General features: G+C 38.0%; 1 protein-coding gene across 1 annotated transcript in view; it reads left to right on the top strand.

Moving 5' to 3' along the window:
- Window positions 1–25,425, top strand: part of OXCT1 (3-oxoacid CoA-transferase 1) — a 142,240-nt gene that overhangs the window by 7,711 nt on the left and 109,104 nt on the right. The window contains exons 2-7 of the mRNA XM_081279616.1: window positions 2,352–2,460; window positions 2,823–2,913; window positions 13,940–14,075; window positions 17,738–17,887; window positions 22,058–22,164; window positions 24,633–24,693. Coding sequence (XP_081135742.1) covers window positions 2,352–2,460; window positions 2,823–2,913; window positions 13,940–14,075; window positions 17,738–17,887; window positions 22,058–22,164; window positions 24,633–24,693 — 654 coding nt within the window. The remainder of the gene's footprint in view (window positions 1–2,351; window positions 2,461–2,822; window positions 2,914–13,939; window positions 14,076–17,737; window positions 17,888–22,057; window positions 22,165–24,632; window positions 24,694–25,425) is intronic.

Raw genomic sequence — 25,425 nt, 5'->3', positions numbered from 1 at the left:
TCCCATCTTCTCTCTCTACCCCATCTATTGAAATTCATTTCCCTCCATGTTTGTTATCCCATTCCCCTCGTAAACTCTTATATATAATTTTGTATAACAATGAGGGTCTCCCTCCATTTCCATGTGATTTCCCTTTTTTTTCTCCCTTTCCCTCCCGCCTCATGTCTCTGTTTAATGCTAATCTTTTCTTCCTGCTCAGCCTCCCTGTTCTGCTCTTAGTTGCTCTCATTATATCAAAGAAGACATTTGGTATTTGTTTTTTAGGGATTGGCTAGCTTCGCTAAGCATAATCTGCTCTAGTGCCATCCATTTCCCTGCAAATTCCGTGATTTTGTCATTTTTTAGTGCTGTGTAATACTCCATGGTATATAAATGCCACATTTTTTTAATCCATTCATCTATTGAAGGGCATCTGGGTTGATTCCACAGTCTAGCAATTGTGAATTGTGCTGCTATGAACATCGATGTGGCAGTATCCCTGTAGTGTGCTCTTTTAAGGTCTTCAGGAAATAGTCCGAGTAGGGCAATAGCTGGGTCAAATGGTGGTTCCATTCCCAGCTTTCCCAGGAATCTCCATACTGCTTTCCAAATTGGCCGCACCCGTTTGCAGTCCCACCAGCAGTGTACAAGAGTACCCTTTTCCCCACATCCTCGCCAGCACTTGTTGTTTTTTGACTTCATCAACAAATAGTGTGGTAGAAGCACCCAGTGATAGGAGGCCCAAACTTTGCATCCTTTCTTGGAAGATCTTTCAAAGCTTCAGAAACTGGACCTATACAGTGAGTTGGTTGGATTAGATATCTGTGTTTTCTTTCTTTTTTTTTTTTTTCTGGGAGATATTCTCAGCTTTATTTTGCAGTCAAACTGTAGCCTGTTTATTCAGTCCATCAAATTTTTAATTTCTAAGACTAAAATTAATTTCTAAGACTGGTGTGTTTGTGTGCATTTAAAATGGAAGAAATGATTCCTTGCTGTTTGAGGACAGGGAAAAAAATAGAAAACTCTTTATGGCTCCAGCCACTTCCCTTCAGCCTCTGCCTCCACTTACATTCCTGCGTCTGGGCAGCATGCCAATTTATACACTCTCCTCACCTGACCTTGATCAAAATGGAGGTTCAAAGGGACAGAAGTCATGTGTGTGACCGCTGAGTTCTCTTTCTCATCTGACTTTCTCTCTCAGTATAATTCTCTTTAATAGTCCTTTGTGCTAATTGCTGCTTTTCATAATGATGTTTGTTAGAGGAAGAAAAGAACTGTAGACACTCATTATACATTCTCCTTGACCACTTGGTCCCCCCTGTCTGGTGGACTTTTAGGAAGTGATGTGGATGTGCACTTTCAGATGGGCTTGCTAAGGTGGCAGACGTCAAGATTCAGGTATTAGTCCCTCTCCTCCCTTTCTTTTCAGGTTGCTGTATGATGAGAGTAAAGGAGGAATAATGTTGAATATGAGTGATTGGTTGCCACAGACTGTTTCCTCATATCAGTTGTCTATATCATACATGAAATACAAAGAAAAATATAGTTTATAACTGATTGTCTATGAATGCCCACTCGCTGACTCATTTAGGACCTGTATTAGCCTATTTTCTGTTGCAATAGCAAAATATCCCAGACTGGTTAATTTATAAAGGAAATAAGTTTATTTTGCTCACTGTTCCAGTAGCTAGAAATCCAGGACTGGGTGACTGCCTCTGATGAGGGCCTTGTGGTGCCTCATAACTTGGAGAAGAAGTGGAAGGGCAAGCTGGTGCATGCAGAAGAGTCAAAGCCAAAGGTGCAATCTTACTTCATAACAACTGCTCTTGTAGTAACAACTCCAGTCCTGTGAGAATGAGAGCTCACTCCTGTGAGAATTGACCCGGTCCCTGAAGAGCAGCATTAATCTTTTCATGAGGATCCAAACACCTCTTAAAATTCCCATCACCTCTCAACACTGTTACATTGGGAACCAAACAAATCTCAGCATGAGTTTTGGAGGTGACAAACCATCTACAACATTTCATAGCAGGACTAAGTCATGCATTGTGTAAGGGTGACTAGCCTTCCGTGTAGCTAATACTTTGATATTTTTCTACAACATCCACAAGCTACCCCGTAGGGTGATAAGACATTCTGTGTACTGTTCTTTACTTGTCCCTATTGTAGGCACTCTCTGGCACTTAAGATTGGATCAGAAGCTTAACTCTGTGGGTATTTTTAATTGACAAGTGAAAATATATAAATTTTGCATTAATTGTGCATAATGATGCATTATCTCATTGTATATCTAAAAGCTGAATTGCTATATATGCAAGTAAAGATGCATATCTAAAAGATTATTCACTTAATTTTTTTTTTTAATATTTCAGGGAAGTGTGTGCTACTTCTCTATTAGTACTCGTCGCCATACCAAATTTTATACAGATCCAGTAGAAGCTGTAAAAGATATCCCTGATGGGGCAACCATTCTGGTTGGTGGTGAGTAATAATACTGTTTTCCTTTTCATGGTAATTAGTCCTTATGTTTCTAATGAAGCAGGAAAATCTCAGGGTCAAAGCTGTGTAGATAAGAAGTGCTAGTTCTTTTATTACTTAGTTATTATTCATTTACTATTTTTATTTATTTGTGCACATATAGTATTTTACTTTATTACCATGTCCCATCCTGAAAGTCTGGGGCTCTATTATGGTGCAAAACATTTGAATCTAGTTATTTGCTTAGTAGATGTGATAATGTGCTTTGCCTTTTTAAAAAAATTTTTTATTAAGAAGAATAACAGACATTTCCCTAAAAGAACATTATTCTCTTCACAAATTATTTACTTTTGGGCTCATCATAGGTTTTGGGCTCTGCGGAATTCCAGAGAATCTTATAGGAGCTTTATTAAAGACTGGAGTTAAAGGATTAATTGCAGTCAGCAATAATGCAGGGTAAGTATGAATTTTTATAATAATTGGCTTTGAAGAAATGGAAATTATTAATAATATTTTGATGGAGTTTATCAGTGAAATTAAAATTTCCTCCAAAGAGCAGTATGTCCAAACATCAAAACATAGTGTAACAGGGTCAGGAGTGGAGGTTACATTTATTTGAATATTTTTGGTACCATCCTTCATAATAAATATAATATAAATATATAGATTAATATTTTCTGTCTTAGTCTGGTATGCTTTTATTTTTCTAAATTTATATTATCGATGTTAGAATAAATATTTTCATAATGACACTTGCACTTCAGAATTTAAAGATGGTCCTTTGTGTACTTTGTTATTGTATATTACTATTTATATAGCAGAGGAGACATCAATTTGAAATTGGTTTAAGTTATTCTTTTGACTATACACCATTTCTTTAGATACTATATAAAAGAATATGTAAAGAATATGTGAATCGGCTGAGGTTGTGACTCACCAGTAGAGTGCTCGCCTAGCATGTGCGAGGCCCTGGGGGTTCGATCCTCAGCACCACATAAAAATAAATAAATAAAATAAAGGTACTGTGTTCATCTACAACTAAAAAAAAAAAAAAAACCTGAATCACAAGAATGTCACTGGTCTTGATGGAAGATGGAGGACATGTAGCCAGCACTTAAGGTGGTAGGATTCCATTTCAAAATGGTTAATGATAAGCCATAATTTTAATAAAGTCATGCTCATTTAGGTACATTTAGCTGTTAGAAAAATCTATTTGTATACAGAAATAGTAAAGCATCCCTTTTCAATTATGAAGGAAAGACTTTAAAGATATTTAAAATATTAGAAATGAGCCAAATTGACAACTTAGCCTATTATTATAACTGCACTCAAAAACAAACAATACAGATTACTTAGGGAATAAAACGGATGCTGTATTTGTTCTCATGGCTCCTTTTCTGAGTTTGTTCATGCTGTTTTGTCAGAGAGCCTCTCTTTCCTCTGCCCTGCCTGTGCACTTCCTCCTTTTTCAGGATTCACTCAAGTTACACATCTGTGAGGGAGCCTTACCCCATTACAGAAAGCCTCCAGTCTTCACTGATGTTGCCTTTTCTGAATTCCCTTAGAGGCTTTGCCCTTTCTTGGTATACTAAATTGTACCTATTTGATATATGTTATGTCCTGATCCTGCTACTTGCAGTAGTTTTGTATTCCCTGCTGTGCTTAGCTTGTGAATCTGACTCATGGCATATTTGAGGTGGACAGAATTGTAGAGATTATTTGTTCAGTTCCCTCATGTATCATAGGAAACCCCTTTGTAAATTGAGAAGTAACTTGTTCATGATTACTTTTTTTTTCTTAGACAACCCCCATGCTCTTTGATGTGACTTATATTTGTTATAAATACTTTTCTCTTTTTTTTTTTTGTTTCCCTGCAGTGGTAGGGATTGAACCCAGGGCCTCATATATGCTAGGCAAGTGCTATAGCCCTGAACTACATTCCCATCCCATAAATACTTTTGTTTATCCATACTTGGTTGGGTTTTCCAGATAGCTCCAAGCTTACAAGGGATACTATAGATCAATAAACAGCCTGCATTGCTTAATAGGGATGTTCTGAGAAATATGTCATTCATTGTGAGGACATCATAGAATATACCTACACAAACTTAAGATGCCTGTGATGTCACTAAGTGATGTACCCTTATAGAACCATCATGGTATATGCTCTCTGTTAGTGTGTAACTATAAATTTTGGATGCAAACTAGATGTTGAACACAAAGGTGATACTTTGCAAATCCTTATTGACAGTTGATTCTCTTAATTAGGAGGGGTTAAATCCTAGAGGTCTATAACAATATGACCTTGCTTTGCCCTCCAATTAGATAACTGAAGCAAACGAAATCATGCTTCACTGGAGAATCATTGACATGGTCTGACTTGTTGGGAAAATGGAAAGAACTTGGAATTAGAAGTCGTGATTTTCTCATTTGTAAGGAGCTCACTTATGGAAGCACCTACCTGAAGTGGAAGTCTTTCTAAATCTCAGGCTTCCTGATTTCCTGTTTTTGTTGTTTTTAGTAAGCAGTGAGACTTGTCCTAAGATGTCATTTACCTTGGTTTGAAGTATTAACTATTAGCCTTGATGAGATAAATCCTTCTTTAGGATCACTAGTTGAACTAATACTTTGATATGGGTTAATTAAAAAGGTAGGAATAATTGACAATGTGATTTTCATTGATTTTTGGAGAATTTTCGGTTATAAGCCAGTGGGAATCAAAAGTTCACAATAAACTACATGTCAACTAGTTAAGCCACAGAGCCAGTGGAAGCATGGGTGTGTTTTATTAGATGTGCTCATTTCTCATCGCACTAGTTTTTCAGTCTACAGTTCAGGAAGGGTGTGGTATAGATGACCCTATTGGCAGCCCCTCTTACTTATGGAAGGCTAATCAGTACTATCTCACAATATTATGTTCTTGTACTTGTGATTACTTCTATAGAGTTTTATACTAGTCAGTTCTATACTATAGGGATTTTTTTGAGGGCCCACTTAGCTGTCTTTCACTCTAAATAAACTTTTTGGTTCTGTACCAATGACTTTGAACCTAAAGATAGAGGTGTGTGGCCCCTTTGCTGTTTCTCTTCTTCCCTTTTTGTTGATGCAGCTGTGAAGAACTTAATAGGCACCTTGGATGATTATGAGCATTCTCCAGGACTTTTTTTTTTTTTTTTTTCTGGGAAGGATTAACTATTCCTGGAATGTGTACTTGAACTTTTGTGCTTGGCTCTCTTGTCCCATAAAACCATGACATAAACTAACCTTATATTCAAATACAGCTTTTTCTTTTAATACTTCTAATGTTATCAGAGTAAGCATAAATTGTATAATTGAGACTGAAATATATCTAAAGTGAAAAGTAAACAAGAGAAAAACAGTTTGGTAATGGCCACACCTTTATTTTTAATGGAGTTTTATTTTGACAAGTGTTGCCAATTAGTGAAATTTCAGAAAATGAAATTCAGTAAATTAAATTTCAGATTCAGAAAAGGAGTATAATTGCAGAACATTAATTTATTCCATGTCCTATCTTTTTGCTTTACATTAGTGTATCTCTTTAAGGAATTATTGATGACTTCTTTTAACCACTGAAATGTGTGAAACCCCAGTTTATTGTGCTGCAGGGAAAACAGATCTTTCTCTTTAGGTATTCTAGAAAAATGCTGGCTACTGAGGGCAGATAGCATAATCTAACATCGGCATTATGTTTAGTATCAAAGAGCTGTGAGATGCTCTTATATACAAATTTCTCTACTAGAAACCATATAGTCCTCATTTCCAAAAGGTCACATATGTTTTCTCTTTTTATAGTGTGAGATCTTAAAGGAAAGGGACTTGCCTTACTCATTTTTTATCATGAGAGTCTGATGTATTTGCTGGATTTGTAAATTGGGAAGCATGTGACAAGGTATTCACTTTCATTGTAAGCTATCTAACAGCACTTTTCAAGGTATGAAAACTGCCTTTTTATCTGGTCCAGTGGTATCTTGGGCTAAGCATCTCAGGCACTGCTTGATTGCTGTGCTAGGACGTGAGTCAAAAAACAAAACAAAGGCCAAATACACAATGTTCCCCAGAGCCAAGATCAACAAATACAGAGAGGTCATCTTTAAATAGAGCCAATTCAAATATGTAATGTGGTAAAAAGCCAAACAGAAGTAAAAAGAGTGGTTAGAAAAATTTCCAGCTCAGTGAATGACCAGCTGTATTCTGGTTTCTAGAATGAAACTGTAGACTTTGGAGGAGGTTTCAGAAATTTAAAACTATAGAACGCAAATGGGCCAGATGTGTCTTCATGGGTTATTTTATGGTTATGACTTTATTAGTCAGCTCCAGATAAGATTATCGGTACTCTCAATCTTGGGTAATTGAGGAGTTTACCAAAGAGAACTTTTTTTTCTTTTCTTTCTTTTTTTAATTTTTTTTTTAAGTTATACATGGACATACTACCTTTAATTACTTTTTTTTTTTTTTTTTTTGTGGTGCTGAGGGTCGAACCCAATGCCTCATGTGTACTAGGTGAGCGCTCTACCACTGAGCCATAACCCCAGCCCTTTTTCTTTTCTTTTTATTAGAGCAGCATAATTGTACATCATATTTGGGTTCATTTTGACAAAATCATACATGCAAGGAATTAGATTTTAATCCTCTTTCATCTCCACTATTCCTCCCTCCTCCCTCCCTACCAAGTGTACTTCATTTTTATTGTATCAGATTGCAGTGTGATGAGTAAGGGGATTTACTTAAAAGATAATACAATAACTTTTTTGACTGAATTAAAAAGCTATTCAATTTATTAAAATCAGACATATTCTCCTTGGAAAATTATTATATCTCTGTATCTCTTTATTTTTCTGTAGTTATCTTTCTGGCTGTATTTGTCTATCCTCAATTATATGTGTGTGTGTGTGTGTGTGTGTGTGTCTGTGAGTGTGTGTGTATGTGTGTGTGTGTGTGTCTACATATAGATAGATGCTCTTACAAAGTTTTTCTTTTGTTACGTTATTTCATAAGACAAAATAGGTGAGAGAATACTAAAGTTGTTAAAATTTTTTTTACCGTTCAAGGTGTTTACATTATACCAAAAATCATGCATGATTTAAGAATTTAAATTCCACCAATAAATTTTTTTCTTATAAATAGGAAAAACAAACTAACTCTTGGGTTTAGTAACAAAGAAGTGGTGTTACCACTAGCCCTGACATAGAAGCAGTGAAGGCAGGAAGGAGCCTCTGTCAGTATTTGTAAGAAAGCTTTATGTAGCAAGCTGTCCAGCTTGCTGTAATGTGTGAGAAGAGGTAAATCCTGCATCTTGTTCTTTCACCACCCACTTCAGCCATCCTGGTGGTGCCTCCCGTTGGCTGAGCCCAGTCAGAAGTCAGTGGCAAGGGAGGCTCATGAAGTTTGCAGGTCTGTCCCAGCTCAGAGCAGCCCGAAGCTGGAAAATGGATCCAGATAGCAAACAGAAAATGACGGTGACTTTCGGTGTTTGTTTTTATTAGAGAGGAGTCAGTGAGGAGGAGCAAAGTGGAATTGAGCAGTAAATTCATTTAGCAAATGTTCTACAAATATTTATATAGTTCTCTTTATGTTCTGCAGGTGCTTGACTACAATGGTGAACAAATAGACCAAGATCCCTGCTCCATGCACTTTCCATTCTAGTAGGGAGGGGCAGACATTAAGTAGTCAGTATGAAGAATAAGTACATTTTCCAGTGTATTAGAATACGTTTTCCAGTGTGTTAGAAAGTTATGTATACCATGAAAAAAGAAAAAAAAAAAAGGAGCCAATAAAGAGAATTGGGAACATAAGAGCAGAGGCAGGATTTAGGGTTTGGTTTGGCGACGTTTGAGCACACTAGAAATAAGCAGGGGAGAGAGCCCTGCAAACATCCTGGGGAGGAGTTTCTAAGGCAGGGAAAGACCAGTGCAAAGGCCCTCAGTGGGAACATGCCTGACTTGTTGGAGAGGCAGCAGAAATGGAGCAGGAAGCAGAAAGGAGCATGGGAGGAGTGAAGCCAGAGATAAAAAGGCATTTGAGTACATGGGGTTAGCAGGTAGTCCTAGAGACCTTTCAGAGATAAAAGGGCATCTGAGCACATGGGGCTAGCAGGTAGTCCTAGAGACCTTTGTTCTGCTGTGAGTAAATGAGCACCATGGCTAGGCTTTGGGCAGTGCATGGTCTGTTTGTTGCACTCAGTATTTATAAGGCTTACTTTGCCACCGCGTCATGAGTAGATAGATAGTAGAGGGCAGGAACAGAACCAGGAAAGGTTATTGTGCAGAGCACAGAGGAGAGTGGGAAATGGTCCAGTTATGGATAGATACTGAAGGTAGAGTCAGGATTTCCTGGTGATTTGATGGTGAGACTGTGAGACAGAAGTTAGATGGGTTTATTACTTTTGTGCTACGTAAGTGTATGGATGGGGCTGTCATCAGGTGAGATGGTGAAGGCACAGGAAGTTGGGGGGGTAGAATTGTTAACCTCAAGAACTGTAGGCCTAGTCAGGTATTAGGAGTAGGTTCAAAGAAGAAATAAGTAAATAAAGAATAGTTGGAAGGCATGTGTGCGTGCTCAAGCATCAGGGAGATGGAAAAGCTTCAGTGATCTGGCGACCTCTAGTGGATAAGTGTATTATTAACCTGTAGGGAATTACCATATCTCCAAAGTTCATTCTTGAAAATAACTTAGGTTATTTAGCTTTAGTTTTTGTTCGAAACATGTTGGGAATAAATAATAAATAATATATCTATTGTTTATATAAATGTGTAATGTGAAATATCATCAGCTCCAATATTTAAAGGCTACAAGTAAAAAACAAGTTTAATAGAAGGTGGACAATTATCTGTTACTTGGACACTACAGGATTATAGAGGGAGTTAAGAGACATGGAAGTGATACATTCTAAGAATTAAGAAGAAACCATTTGGTCTTGGATGGACACTTGTGGGCATGAATAGTGGAGTGAAAGTGGAGCAAATGTGATTGTTTGAAGAAATGCCAGTGATTTGTCACACAGCCCGCCACATTTAGCACCTTTCCTGGTCCAACAAGTGGGTGTCACCAGTGACATCAGATTATCCCCCAGTGCACCGTCCCACTGAGTTCTATTGCCAAAGTCAGAACTCTGCAGTGGATCTGCTTCTGTATTGGGATGTGCAACAATTGTCTTAAGAATGAATAGTTTCCCCTAGATACTTCTTGATTTGTCTCTATTTCATTCCCACCAGTAACCTCTACATTAGTTCAGATGCTCATCATTGCTTGTTTGAGCTGTATCAGGCCTTTTAACTGTTCCCTCTGCCTTTTGTTTCTGAATCTCTCCAGTTAATACTATATCCTGTTATCCTTCTGCTTCAAGTTATTCACAGGGTCTCCGTGTCCTTCTGGGTGAAGTCCCATGAGGCAGACCCTAACCTGTCCTTTCTCCCACCCCTCCTGCCCTGCCTCTGCCTCCAGTTCAGGTTGATACGTTCAGGTTGATGCTTCCTGATTGTCTCGGTGAGGATGTCCGGCTGCCTCTTGCCCTCAGACTGCCTCCTCCACTCGACTCTCAAAATGTGTTTTTTACTTCTATCCCTTAAGGGCCACCTTCTTGTGTAAGGCCCTCCCTTCAGGAAGGCTGTTTCTGCCTTGTTTCTCCTCCATCAGTGGGGTTCTCAGCCTGCAGCGTGCTCATCCCACTTCACGCACACTTCTCTTAGCGTGTTCCCCTCTGCTGTCGTGATGGGTTTGCATGTTTATTTCCTCTGTACTCCCAGAGCTATTCAGGGTGCAAGACCAGACCTTATACATGGTTGTAGCCCCAGAGCCTGACATTCCAGCCCTGATGGTTAGGTAAATGAATCCTTTAGGCCACACGAATTCCACAGGGACTGAACCATCAGAGAACTAAAGGAGTTGGGAAGGGAATAAGTGAAGACTTCTGTTTCTAGGAGATATTTAGGCCTTTATTACTTTATTTCTCTTCCTCTGTCTCTTTCTTTCTTTTTACAGTCTTGAGAATTGAACCCAGGGGTACTCTAACACTGAGATATATCCCCAGCTCCTTTTTATTTATTTTTTAATTTTAGAAACAGGGTCTTCCAAAGTTGCCCAGGCTGGCCTCCAACTAATGATCCTCCTGCCTAAGCCTCCTGAGTCACTGGGAGTAGAGGCATGAGCTGCTGTACCTGGCTACATTTCTGTCTTTTAAAAAGTCTCTATTGAAGTATAGTATGTAGCTATATAGAAAAGTGGACATATCACGAATGTAGATGAAGTTTTATCAGCTACACATCCATGTAACCAGCACCCAGATGAAGAAATGGGTATGACCAGTTCTCCAGAAAGCCCCCTTCCTGCTCATGCTGGTCACTGCTCTCCTTTCCCACTACCAAAGTTAATCTTTGTCCTCTCTTCTGATCTCATGCATTAGTTTCGTCTTATTTTGAAGTTAATATTAAAGGAATAATGCAGTATGTACCCTTTTGTGTCTGACATCTTTTGCTCAACATATCATCCAAGATTCATGCATTGTTTTCTAGTGGTTATGAAGCCTTCATTCTCATTACTGTACTGTGTTTCATTGTGTAGATAAACCATTATTTATTTATTTGCAATGGGCATTTGGAAAACTCCTGTTTTAGCCATAATGAACAGTTGCTATTTTGAGTATCTTGTCTCTTGGTAAACATTAAGGATGTATTGGGTACAGACCCTAGAATGGATTTGCTGGCTCATAACATATTCGAATATGTTCAACATTAATAGATTCCTTTAACAGTTTTTCCAAAGTGGACGTATTTATTTTTTATTTATATATGACAGCAGAATGCATTATAATTCTTATTACACATATAGAGCACAATTTTTCATGTCTCTGATTATATACAAAGTATATTCACACCAATTTGTATCTTCATACATGTACTTTGGATAATAATGATCATCACATTCCACCATCATTTCTAACCCCATACCCCCTTCAACCCCTCTGCCCTATCTAGAGTTTGTCTATTCCTCCCATGCTCCCTCTCCCTGTCCCACTATGAATCAACTTCCTTATATCAAAGAACATTTGGCATTTGGTTTTTGGGGATTAGCTAACTTCATTTAGCATTATCTTCCCTAACTCCATCCATTTACCTGCAAATGCCATGATTTTATTCTCTTTTATTGCTGAATAATATTCCGTTGTGTATATATACCACATTTTTTTTATCCATTCATTTATTGAAGGCCATCTGGGTTGGCTTCACAGTTTAGCTATTGTGAATTGTTCTGCTATAAACATTGATGTGGCTGTGTTCCTGTAGTATGCTGTTTTTAAGTCCTTTGGGTATAGACTGAGGAGAGGGATAGCTGGGTCAAATGGTGGTTCCATTCCCAGACTTCCAAGAAATCGCCATACTGCTTTCCATATTAGCTGTACTAGTTTGCAGTCCCACCAGCAATGTATGAGTGTACCTTTTTCTCCACATCCTTGCCAACACTTGCCAAAAATATGCATTGGAGAAAAGATAGCCTCTTCAACAAATGGTTCTGGGAAAACTGGAAATCCATATGCAACAAAATGAAATTAAACCCCTATCTCTCACCATGCACAAAACTCAACTCAAAGTGGATCAAGGACCTAGGAATAAAGCCAGAGACCCTGCATCTAATAGAAGAAAAAGTAGGCCTTAATCTCCATCATATGGGATTAGGCCCCAACTTCCTTAATAAGATTCCTTTGGTTCAAGAATTAAAATTAAGAATCAATAAATAGGATGGACTCAAACTAAAAAGTTTCTTCTCAGCAAAAGAAACAATCTGTGAGGTGAGTGTACATTTTGGGGAGCAAATTTTTACCTCTCATACATCAGGTAGAGCACTAATCTTTAGGGTATATAAAGAACTCAAAAAGTTAAAATAAATAAAATATATAACCCAATCAATAAATGGACCAAGGACCTGAACAGACACTTCTCAGATGATATACAGTCAATCAGCAAATATATGAAAAAAATGTTCATCATTGCTAGCAATTAGAGAAATGCAAATCAAAACCACTCTAAGATTTCATCTCACTCCAGTCAGAATGGCAGCTATTATGAATCCAAAGTGGAAGTATTGATTTTTAATCTCCTTAGCATATACGAGAGTTCTGGTGTTTCACACACTTGCCAACGCTTGGCATTTTCTTCTTTGTTATTTAGCCCTTCTTTTATGTTTGTAGCGGTGTCTTGGGATATTCAACATTAAAACCATTTCACCCTTAAAAATAATTTCATAGCTTAAAGTCAAGTATTCCTTGTTATCTTAGAAATGTTTCCTTCCTCTAGTTGATTAAAATATTTCTGATATTTTTAAGGGGAGAGGGATTAGGCGACTGAAAATGGAGAAGTGTTTATTCAAGTTTAAATCTTTCTTGTCATATTGATTTTGCTTGACATTTTTGCTTTGAAAACGATGATAGAAATAAAGAAGAAATGCACAAACAGGAGGCCTTTACCTAATTAATTAAAAAAACAAATGCCAAACCACCTGCACCATGTCTAAGAATAAATTGAACTCCGACTTTAAAATAACGGAGATATTAAACAAAAGTATCTGTGATTTAACAGATACAGGATTACTCTTGCTATCTTTTCATTGTTTATTATTACTCTCCTAATGGGGGGGCGGGTAAAGAATGTACAAGTATGTAAATGTTCAAGTATGTAAACAAAATATCTGTGAAACTGTAAAAATGTTCACAGCTATTTGTAACTTGGGTTCATATTTCAATGAGTATGTCTTTCTTTTATTTTTTTAAATACAAGAATGGCCCTTTTTCCTTTTTTGCACAGAAGGAGGTTCTCCATCCAAATCTTTCTTTGGGGTCAGTATTTCACCACCCCAAAGCACAGAACAAAAACCAATTAACCTCTTTGCTTTGATTACAACCCAGGATCGTTTTGTGGTAAGGGAAAGAACAAAATATACAATAAAAGTAGAAGATTGATGTGGGTTTACATATTGGCTATGTCCTTACTGCCTGAGATTTTGGAGAAAAAAATCACTTAAACTTTTTTTTTTTTTTTTTTTTTTTTTTTTTTTGGTACCCAGGCCTTGAACTCAGCCACACTTGGCTACACTGAGGATTGAACTTGGGCACTCAACCACTGAGCCACAACCCCAACCCTGTTTTGTATTTTATTTAGAGACAGGGTCTCACTGAGCTGCTTAGCACCTTGTTTTGCTGAGCCTGGCTTTGAACTTGCGATCCTCCTGCCTCAGCCTCCTGAACTACTGGGATTACAGCCATGGGCCACTTTTGAGCTCAACTGTAAAATAAGACTAGCCACCTTGCATATTTCTTCGAGTGGTAGGGGATAGAGAGAATTTGGATGGCATTCCTTAGCAGAGGAGCATTTCCTTCTCCAAATAAATGAAATTCCATCTTTTTACAAAAATGTGATAACAGTGTTGTGTCAGATGTTTGTGTGATTTCAAGCTACCTTCATTTTCCTTCTAGGGTTGATAACTTTGGCTTGGGTCTTTTACTTCGATCCAAGCAAATAAAACGCATGGTCTCTTCATACGTGGGAGAAAATGCCGAATTTGAACGGCAGTTCTTATCTGGTGAATTGGAAGTGGAGCTGACACCTCAGGTAAGATTTCGCTGCTCTGCTTTCACAATGCTAGCTTGCTGAAAAGTGTACTCTTTCTCCTTAAAAATTTCTTTGTACAAGACAGAGGATATGTTATTTTACCAAACCAGGGAATTGTGTTTATAAGTCAGATGTATTGATCGCTAGAGGATGAGTATTTTATGCCACTGTATACCGAAGATGGACGGAGGTAGAAATACCTATGTTGAAGGGTAACTTCCAGGTTTGAAATAATAATGTCCCTTGTGCCAGAAGCAAGCAATAGGACTTGCTGAAAGGCTCAAGGATTGTCCTCTAGAAGTCATTTTCTAGGAATCACCGAGTTAGAATTTGTGAGTGGTCAGGTCTTGCTGAGGCCCAGGAGCCATGAAGCCCGAAGAGGGTGAAACTGACGACATCACCAAGTATGGAGATCAGAGCCCAGTCCCCTGGGGACTGATGTTACAATAAGAAGCAAGCAATTACCTCGGTTTATCTAGCAAGGGTCCACTTGTTTTCTGCCTCACCTCCTAATGCATTGAAGAATTTGTCATAAAGGAAGGCAGTCTTTTGAGTCCATCTGGGTTAAGTGGGGTCTACAAGTTACCTGTGCTGGTCTTCCACCTGGACATGTTCTGCCTTCATCTCTGATGTGGAACCCGCTGCTCTGCTTGAAAAGACTGTTACATCCAACTTCACCATGATGGTAATAATGTAATGTAGCAGAATATTAAAAAAAATATTTTTCAGTAATTAAATCAGGTATATACTGGTCTAGAGAAAGCGTGAATGGAGGGCTGTTCTTTGTAAATGAGGTTTTACGCAATTGCAGGCACACCTGGTCACCCTATAGCATTGAACTCTATTTATCATAGCATTTCCCTACATTATTCTTACTCAATTTCCATTTAAACTTTGTGAAAAGACAGAGAATGCTTTCCTAGTCTGTTTAGGCTGCCGTCACACCTGGTCACCCTATAGCATTGAACGCTATTTATCATAGCATTTCCCTACATTATTCTTACTCAGTTTCCATTTAAACTTTGTGAAAAGACAAAGAATGCTTTCCTAGTCTGTTTAGGCTGCTATAACCAAATAGCATAATCTAGGTGGCTTGAACACCAGAAGTTTATTTCTCATAGTTTGGGAGGCTGGAGGGTTCAAGATCAAGGTGCCAGTCAGTTCATTTTGTGGCGATGGCTCTCTTCCTGGCTGTGATGATTCACTTCTTTCTGAGTTCTCTCACAACGGGTGACAAGGTGAGGGGCTAATAGGAGTATGAGCAAACTCGATAGTGTCTCTTCTTGTAAGGACGCTAGTGCTAACAGATCATTTATGACACTTTCAACCTTAATTATCTCCTTGTGGGCCCATTCTCTAAATACAGTCACTTCGGGAGGATGAGGGCTTCAACTTAGGAATTTAAGAGGCTCTCAGTTCAGTCTGTGGCATATTCTTGTCCTTTTTACATTATAGGACGAGGTACTTTATTCTGTGGGTTGTGGAGTTATTTAAAATCAACCTTCGTTTCCTTTTGTATCTTCTACATTATACCCTATTTTGTCAGAGAACATGTCGGGGTTCTCTGGAGAAACAGAATCAGTAGGAAGTATGATTATAAAAAGGGGATTTGTTAGATTGGCTTATGTGACCGGAAGCTGGATTGTCCACAATGGCCGTCTGCAGGCTGGAGAGCTAGAGGAACCAGTAGCTGCACAAACCAAGAGGCTGAAGCCTCAGAATAAGAGGGATCAATGGTACTGCCCTAGTCCGAGACTGAAGGCTTCTGGAAACTCCCTGAAGAATCACTGGAAGAGTCTGCTTCAGAAGAGTGAAGAAAAAATCTGATATTCTCAGAGGATTGCAGCAGCAATCAAGAACCCATTCAAGAAGAATTGAGTTTGCATCTGATATTGCTTCTTTGTTCTTCCAACTTTTATTCCATCCAAGCCTTCAACCTGTTGTTTAGGGAGGAGATGTCTCCACTTCAGTTGGGCTGTCCCACATTTCAGTCATTCCTACACACACCCTGATTGACACACCCAGAAGCCACTTAATCATTGGCATCTCTTAATCCAATAGAGTTGACAATTCAAATTAACCATTGCAGGACATATAAAAGTGGAAGGAACTTACTTAGTATTTTTCTTTTCTTTTTTTTTTTTTAAGCTTGCATCCTATTTTGCAGCCCAAGAGCCCAAAGAGGAAGTGTTGATGAGGTGGTAGGGATTAGGACTCCTTTATGCAGTGAAGGTGGGAGCCTGGTGGTACCCTGCAGAGGGTCCGTCTGCAGAAATATTCTACTCTCAGGCTCTTACTCAATTGCACAGAGAAGTAGAGTATTCAGATAGTGTGTGTGTATGTATGAATATTTTGAAGTAGGGAATGTTTTTAAGGCTGTTTGAATAATTCAGTTTTTTGAATGTATTAACATAAACTGCAACACAAAGCAGAGTGGTCTCTATCCATTAGAAAGAATAGAGAACCAGTTATCAGGAAGATTTTCAGTTATGTTGCAAGTTCCTCCTTTCCCAGAATATCCCACCTACTTGAATGACCTGATCCCAACTGTTAGTCTCTTCTTTGAGTTAAATATTTAAAGACCTTAGTTACTGTAGAGAACAGTTCTAAAATTGGGTCAGTCTGAACAGACTGTCCCTAATAACTATATCAGTTCTTACTAATGATTAGCCCATGAGTTATCTAGTAAGGCATGATGTGGCAAGACCCCACCAGTAGGTTTTAGTGTTAGGGAGGGTGTCAGGAAATGTTCAGGGCCAGTATAGATGTAGGGGAAATCTGGGTGGAAAGTTGGTTGTGGGTGAGAGACACCCAGGGAAACCAGGTATGAAATCACTGATACTAAGAAGAGGGAAGGGTCAGCCATGGGAAAGATGACTAAAAGGAGACACAAAGAAACTTTGCTTGCAGCTATTTCTACTGTGAAACAAAGTTGGAAGTACTCTTGGCTTTTAAAAACCAATTGACCTGTTCTCTGTACCCTTTGCTTACCTTTGGATTTTTCTTAGATCATTTAGCAAATAAAATATTTATGAAAATGGTTTAAAATAAATATGAACACTTTACAGTGTTATTAATGATAGCACACAGTAAAACATAAGACTTAAAGATATTTTGGGAATGCATATAGCTAAAATTATATAATTTGGATGAAAATTGATTTAAAAAATATTAAAAGTAGGCATATGTAGAATGATGTCAAGAAACCAGTGGGAGGTCTGGAAGCTGATAGCACAACTAGACAAATAAGCAGTTATATTTTGTGGATTAATACCGTACTGGTGGGCTGGGGATGTGGCTCAAGCGGTAACGCGCTCGCCTGGCATGTGTGGGGCGCTGGGTTCGATCCTCAGCACCACATAAAAATAAAATGAAGAAGTTGTGTCCACCGAAAACTAAAAAATAAATATTAAAAAATTCTCTCTCTCTCTCTCTCTCAAAAAAAAAAATAATGTACTGGTTGTTGCCTACAGACAGGTATTTCTTTTACATGATCTTCTAGCCTTTGGGGTTAGGGACATATGCACATCAATCTGTAGTGCTCTGTACTTCTTAGAATTGTAAGCTTTTCGAGAGTGGGAATATGTCTGTAAATGTTTCTGTGTCCCCAGACGATGCCTGCTTGGTGAACTTTTAACTGAGTGTTGCTTGTTCATTTGTAGGGCACACTTGCAGAGAGGATTCGTGCAGGTGGTGCTGGAGTTCCTGCCTTTTATACCAGCACAGGGTACGGGACCCTGGTTCAAGAAGGGGGAGCACCCATCAAATACAACAAAGATGGCAGCATTGCTATTGCCAGTAAGCCCAGGGAGGTAAGAAACAGCTCATCCAGACAGTGTACCTCTTTCCCATGGTATTCTGGGTGGAATCACCGTGGTGAGAAAAAAACACTCACTTTCATCAGTGTATTTGTTGACATTTCTACCTAAATCTGGCTATCTATCTGCCAGTAATTAAAATCACATAGATAGAGCAGAATAAATATGAAGAAAAGAAGCTGTGCTGTATATATATTGTACTACTCAAGATTAGTTGGCTGATATTATGGATGGTTTTAACAAATTTAGGAACATTTATGATTGCTGATTTTGCTATATGGAAAATGGAAAAGTTGTCTGATACATATGAACCCATCCTATGACTGAAGGTGCTAAAAAATAAGGGAAATCATAAGTTAGTCTGAAATCTTGAAAAGTGGAACACAGTTAAAATTATATGATGGAATTCATAGTTCGTATTATCACCTTTATATTTTGTGTGTTGGACACGTGAACTTTTCATTTACTAAATTGATTGGTTTAAAATACTGTGTACCTTTATAATAGTCTGTTTCAGTCACATAATAGGAAAGAGTAGACCTCTCCATATAGGTATTTAAGTTACTCAGATCTGAGATAATTTTTAAAATTATACCGGTCAATGTTTCATAATTGTATTTTTTATGATCTTTTCATTCTTCTTTTCCAGATGGCTCAAGGGAATTAACTACTAGGGGGTGTTGCAGAAATGCTAAGATTATGCCTCTAGGGAAGTGAAAGTAGTCAGTGAAGTCATCTCTCACCACTTTTGTACATGTGGGGATGCTGGCTCTGCTCCTCCTTTTCTGGGGGACGGTAAAGGGTCATTGAACATGCCCCTCGCTCGTCAGTGTTTATCTCCAACCATGTCCTCCATCTGGAGTTTTGCCTTCCTGCTGAGAGTGACCTATATTGATTCAAAGCTTGTATTAAATATTTTCATATTTAATTTTGCTTTTTCCTTTTGCTAACTAATCAGGTTTAAAACATTTCTTGATGAGGAAAAAAAAAGCCAAATTTTAAAAATGAAACTTAGTGGTATAAAATTGCCCAGAAAAATTGAGTTAACACTTTGGTAGCTTGCTAGAAATTGTTACATTAACTCACTCTGAGAAAATATGATGAACTAGAATCTTCCCTGAGTTTGTTTTTGCCTGGAGCCAGGAGCATGAATCTGGTAGTTTTGTCATTTTGACTGAACCCTCCAGGTATATGACAGATTATTCTTTGAAGAAGTTCTTCTTATCTCTTTATTTTCCTGGCCTTTGGTTTTAAGTGAACTGATTCCTTAGGTTAAGGATGTTTATTGAGACCCTTGCCTTTGCGGGGCACTGATCTAAGCAGTGTGAAGAAATGGATGGTCTAGACCAGGTCCGCCTGCAGTGGAGACACTGACAGTGAATGAACAAACACATAACGGGTGCAGTAGGCGACATGGAGAAAAGCCAAGGAGGTCAAGGGCAAAGAGAATGATCAGCAGGGACACAGCGTTCCAGATTGGGTGGTCAGGGAAAGCCTTTCTCAGGAGGGTAGTATTTGATGGAGACCTGAACAGGTAAGAGAATGAGTAAGGTGCTCAGAGGGTCATGGCTTTAGTCAGAGGAAAAAGTAAGCACTACCCGGGATTGAGGCAGCCACAGGCTTGTCCTGTTTGGGGAACATCAGTTCATTGAGACTGGAGCAAAGAACATGAGGCGCAGAGAGGGGTAGGGATGCAAAGTGAAGAGAGGCAGGAGCCAGATCCACACAAGGCTTGGAGTTCACGGAGTGTGGAGAGAAGCCAGTGAGAGTTTTTGAAGGGTGGGAATGTGATGTGACCTTAATTGTTTGTTGTGAACATCACTGTGGCTCTTGGGTGGTGACTTTTATGGTTTTTGTTGTTGCTGTAGGGAACCAAGAACAAGAAGCAGTGAGAGAGCTTAGGAGGCTGTTATATGAATCCTGATGGGAGTGGAAGGTGGCTTAGATAAGTGCTAACAGTGAAGTGTGGGTGAAGTGGTTGGAATCAGGATAGAAGTTGATGGAGGAACCACAACAGGATGGACTGGTTGTGAGCTTAAGAATGGGCAAGGCACGGGCTAATCAAAGAGCTCTCCAGGGACATGGTGCATTTACGATGTCCAGGAGACTCAAGAGGAAGATGGGTTTCCGCTGAAAGAAGAGTTAGAGCCAGGATGGGAACTTTGGAAGCTTTGGCACATAGCATTTAAACTCTCAGGGCTAGAAGGATGGCTTGGGCTTGCATGCAAATAGAGAGCACTTTTCTGACAGTTAAAGGTCAGGAGGAGGAGTGGGAGGAGGAAAATAAAAAGGCAAGAATGATTAGTGTCTTAATAAATGAAGAGAAAACCAAGGACTGATTTGGAAGAAGAGGGACAGTTTGGGAAGGGAGCGGGGGATCCTCTGAGTCAAATAGTGTGATGAAGCTGGGTAATATGAGGACTGGAATTGACCAGTGGATTGGAGAAGTGGAAGTCATTGACAACCTTAAGGAGTGGTTTTTCTAGAATAGAGAGGATGAAAATCTGATTGGAGTGGATTCAAGAAAGAACCTAGATGAAGAGGTAGAGACTGACTATCACAGCTCTTTCAAGTGAGTATAATAACTAGCTTGAAAAAAATAGTTCTTTTGCCCTTTTAAAATTTTAGAGTGGCTAGCACTGAGCAATAGCTAGTTTGCAGACATCAGAAAGTTATATAATTGGAATATAAAAGTAAAGCCAACTTTTTGACATTGCTCTGCATTTGCAAATATTTACTCTTAGCTGTATGTAAAACACTCCAATGTCATTACTGGTGTTTATAGTGATGGTCTTTGAAGTACATATACCATTTTTTAAAAAGCTTTGTATATCGATATGCAGCTTATACATTTATTTTATGTAAGTTCATATTAAAAAGATCTTAATTCATCAATGAGTTTCAAGGATCACTAATATTTTCTAGCAGGAAACCGGGATACTATTTTTAAAGAAGCTTTTCTTTAATAAAGGATTTCTGGTTTTAAACCATTGTTAAAAAGTAGATGTGCCAAATTCCTATTGAAGCCTTCTCTTAGCTGCACTGAGTCTATTTGTCCACTAGGGGGTGCAGTAGGAACAAGAATGAGGTGCTTCTGTGGCTCCATCCTGAGCAGAGATGGAGTGAGGCAGTGGTGTTTGGTTCCACTCTTCCTTTGTCTTAATTCCCAGAGACAAATCCCCAACAAGAAGGGAACATAATGCTGAGGCAGAGATTTACCTTATTTTCTTCTCCACTCAATTTAAAGTAGAATCAAAGGGCAATAAACATACAAAAATCAATAGCATCTCATGAGCTCTGTAAAGTCAGAAAGATGTTAATAAGTTAAGATGTTATGTTTAATGTAGCAACAGAAACATGGTACACCTATGAATAATCCTTAGAAAAATACATCTAGATTTTATGGAGAGAATGATAAAACTATTGAAGGAGGTAAATGAAAACTTCAAAAGAGACATATGTTATAACCATGGGTGGGAAAATAGAATCTGTCAGTTCTCTTCAAACTCATTTACTAATTCTGTGTATCCCAATTAAAATCTCAACAGGTGATTGTAGATCACAGACTAATGAGGAGAGAGGACTGGATTTTTATAACTATTTTATGTTTCAAAACAATATGTAGGTGCTGGGACTGTAGCTCAGGGGCAGAGTACCTGCCTTGCACATGTGAGGCACTGGGTTCCATCCTCAGCACCACTTAAAAATAAATAAATAAAGATATGGTGTCCATCCACAACTAAAAAAATATTAAAAAAAAACAATACATAGGCCATTTCATGTGTCTTAGATAGGTATTTTCTGGCATGGTGGGAAAGTGGAACTGTTTTTTTATGTTGCATATGTAATCTGTACACACAAAAAATAAAAGGAACATTAACATAGTCTGTTTATTCCTTAGACCTGGAGAACTTTCAGTTCCTCAAATGCAGCAAACTTTGTCTTCACTGGGCCTTTGCACGTTCTGTATCCCAAACTCCCCTTGACCATTTTGATGAAGTATTAGTTGCCTAATGCTATGTAAAAAGTCTCGGTTGAGATTCCTTTCCCTCTGAGAGACCCTCCCTCACTAGGCTAGTATCCTTCTTGTCTGCCTCTGTCAGAGAACATGCCACAAACAAGACACATGCAAACACCTGATCTTGCCCTCTTTGTCTCCTGCAGGTGAGAGAGTTTAATGGTCAGCACTTTATTTTGGAAGAAGCAATTACAGGGGATTTTGCTTTGGTGAAAGCCTGGAAAGCAGATCGAGCAGGAAACGTGATTTTCAGGTATTGTGATAGTTTAAAAAAATATTAACATAATACATGTCAGCAACTCTACGTTTCCTGAAATGACTGCAAAAAAAGGTATCACAGTGAGTTTTCCATTTAAACATTCCTTTTAAAAACGACTTATGATCATACACACCCAGGTGTACGAGTACGTGTATGTGCATGCAGGGCCACTGCCATGCAGTCTTGCTGGTGCACTGTTCTGATTAGCTATGTCTGTGTTGCACTGCTCATAAATTAAATATTTGGATCTATGTTCCTTTGTATGTAATCACAAGCAATTATTATTCCCTATGTATTATAGTTGTCAAGACTAGTTATTTTTGTAGAAAACATGATGAGCACACAATTTTAATTTTGATACTGTTATTTGTGTACATTATCTTGTAATGTTAAAATTCCTTTGCTCCTCTGGAAAGATATTGCTACTAATAATTTAGGTAAGTTCTTTTCCAGCCCTATTGGTGTCTCCCAGAAAATGTTTATAATGACTTTATCTGAAAAGTTGATTATCTTTAATAATGCTGAACTTTCATTCTTATTATCTGCATAGCCACAGGCTTACTAGATTTTAGCATCTTGGTTAGCCTAAGCATACTGAATTCTGAGTATTTAGTGTCTTAGATTTATAGACTGTGTAGTTGTGTTTTGACAATTGTGCCACCTTTGACTATACATGAGTTTTTCAAAATGTGTGCTCTTAAAGACAACACCTGTTAGGTTACAGAAATAATTTTCCTATAATATTGCCATTTGCTGCTTTTAATTAACATTTTTTTTAATACTTAGCATATACAGCTTTGTTGCTATCATAGTTAAATTCTTAGTGGTACTTTCCTGTTTTCATTTTGTTTCCCTGAAGAATATATGTGATATTAACACTCTGATTTCCTGAATTCAGTCAGTTTTTGAAAATGTGATTACTTCTGGCAATTATAAGAGACATTTTACATGATCTCTACTTTGACTGTTGGCGTATTGTTTGCGAAGCTTGTTGCTTTTTAAAAATGGTGAATGAAATTATATAGTAGCAAATAGAAATGACCTGTTTTAAATATTCCCAGGAGTTTGTGGTGTGCTCTATTGCCTGGACCAAAAGGCTGCAAAAGGGCTATTCTAAGCCCTGACTTACTCTGATGGTTATTGAACTTTGATATAAATTGAAAGATTCCCATCACTAATGGTCAAGTAACCTAGACTCTTAAGATACTTAGTGGGGCAACTGGTCCAGAGGCCTCCCTAAGCTGTTGCTCAAATGGAAAGTGGTGGCCCTAAAAAAGTGAGTAAAACATGGCTGTGACTGATTTTGTTCCACCATAGTGTGCCTATTGATGCGTATTCCCAGAAACAAAAATATAACAATTGAGGAATGTGGGAAGCAAGGTTGATACCTTTTTGAATTTTTTATACATCATGTGATGTGGGTATTATACTTCCAAAATTTCATTAGAAAATAATGTTGATTCTCCATCTGGGTACAGTGGCATATGCCTGTAATCCCAGCAACTCAGGAAGCAGGAGGATTGAAAGTTTGAGGCCAGTCTCAGCCATTTAGCAAAGCCCCTCAGCAACTTAACAAAACTCTGCCAAAAAATAAACAATAAAGTAATAAAAAATAAAAAAATAAAAAATAAGAAGGAGCTCAGAGATAAAGCAAAACAAAACAGCAACAACAACAACAACAACAAAAAACACCCCATGAACAAAAGGAAGAAAGACAAAAAGAAAAGCTTTCTCCAGAACCTTTATAGGTGACGTACAAATTCCCAGGGATTGTTTATTTAATTTCTGTAATAGGTTTTTCTTTAATAGAGAATGTAAATACTATACCTTTTCATATGAAGTACTCACTGATTTTCCTTTCTTAATGTTTTGTTTATTTATTTTTATGTAGTGCTGAGGATCGAACCCAGTACCTTGTGTGTGCTAGGCGAGCGCTCTACCGCTGAGCCATAACCCCAGCCCTTCCTTTCTTAATATTTTAAGGACAGCAGATTGTTTAGTGAAATACTTAACTATATAAGCAAAGTAGCATTCCTATTAAAAGATTAATGGATTTGTTTCAAATAGAGTAGATTAAAATCCATTTTATTTTTTATATATAAGCTGTATGTTGAATGCGAAAAATAATCCCTTAAAATAAACTGTGTAAATTTAATGAAGTGGCCATTATATTGTTAAAATTAATAAAATTAGGGCTGGGGTTGTGGCTCAGTGGTAGAGCGCTTGCCTAGCATGTGTGAGGCACTGGGTTTGATTCTCAGCACCACATATAAACAAATAAATAAATAAAGGTCCATCATAAGAAATACAAAAATTTTTAAATTAATAAAATTTTATTAGTAGAACATATGATACATTCTTGAAAAAGAGTTATAAATTCTTTTAATCTACAACATTTTAAAATTGAAAGATGCTTCTTGTTTTTGGTCTTCTTTTTTCACTTTCTTATTTCTCTAATGCAGGAAAAGTGCCAGGAATTTCAACCTGCCGATGTGCAAAGCTGCAGACACCACAGTGGTGGAGGTAAGAGAAGAGGTCATTTCTGAATTCCTCATATCAGTTTTTTAACTTGATGTTTATGTATTAGTTCAAGAAGAAGCCAACAGTCTGTCTGTTCTCTGGAGGACAAACAACGGCAGCCTTTTGGTTTTGGATATGGAGGGATTCTGTTTAAATATAGAATAGTTGGTGTTGTGGCAGATCTCTAGTCAGCTTTCTGGGCACTAGGATGCTCTCTTTTAGAATCTAACCATCGAGCAACTTATAAAAGTCCTTTGGTCCTTGAATAAAATAAGTAAACATTTCAAGGTAAATTTTTTTGTAGTCATGCATCATTTTAAGATGGGGATACCATCTGAGAAATATGTCAATCGATTTTGTCATCGGGCAGACATCATAGAATATACTTACACAAACTAAAGTACTGTGATATCACTAGGTCATATATTCTTATGGGACCCTCTTATCATATATGCAGTCACTGCTGACTGAAATATTATTTGGTACATGACTGTTTATAGTATTCTAGGAAAATAGTGAATTATATCAGAAGTTTATTACCTTTCTGAAGTGAATGCTGTGAGTTCTTCTTCTCTGATTATTTTTGTGGTGCTGGGGAATCCAGGGCCTGACACATGCTAGGCAAGCACCCTGTCATTGAACTACAGCCCCATCTCTGATGCTGTGAATTCTTTAAAGGCAGGAGGGTAGTACAGATATTTGCTTTGATGGGTTTCCATTTGGAGCAGTTGAATT

The sequence above is a fragment of the Spermophilus citellus genome (assembly GCF_964194105.1).
Source record: "Spermophilus citellus genome assembly, chromosome: 1".
NCBI lineage: Eukaryota > Metazoa > Chordata > Mammalia > Rodentia > Sciuridae > Spermophilus > Spermophilus citellus.
Note: the sequence above shows the minus strand (reverse complement) of the source record. Positions and strands in the feature narration are given on the sequence as shown.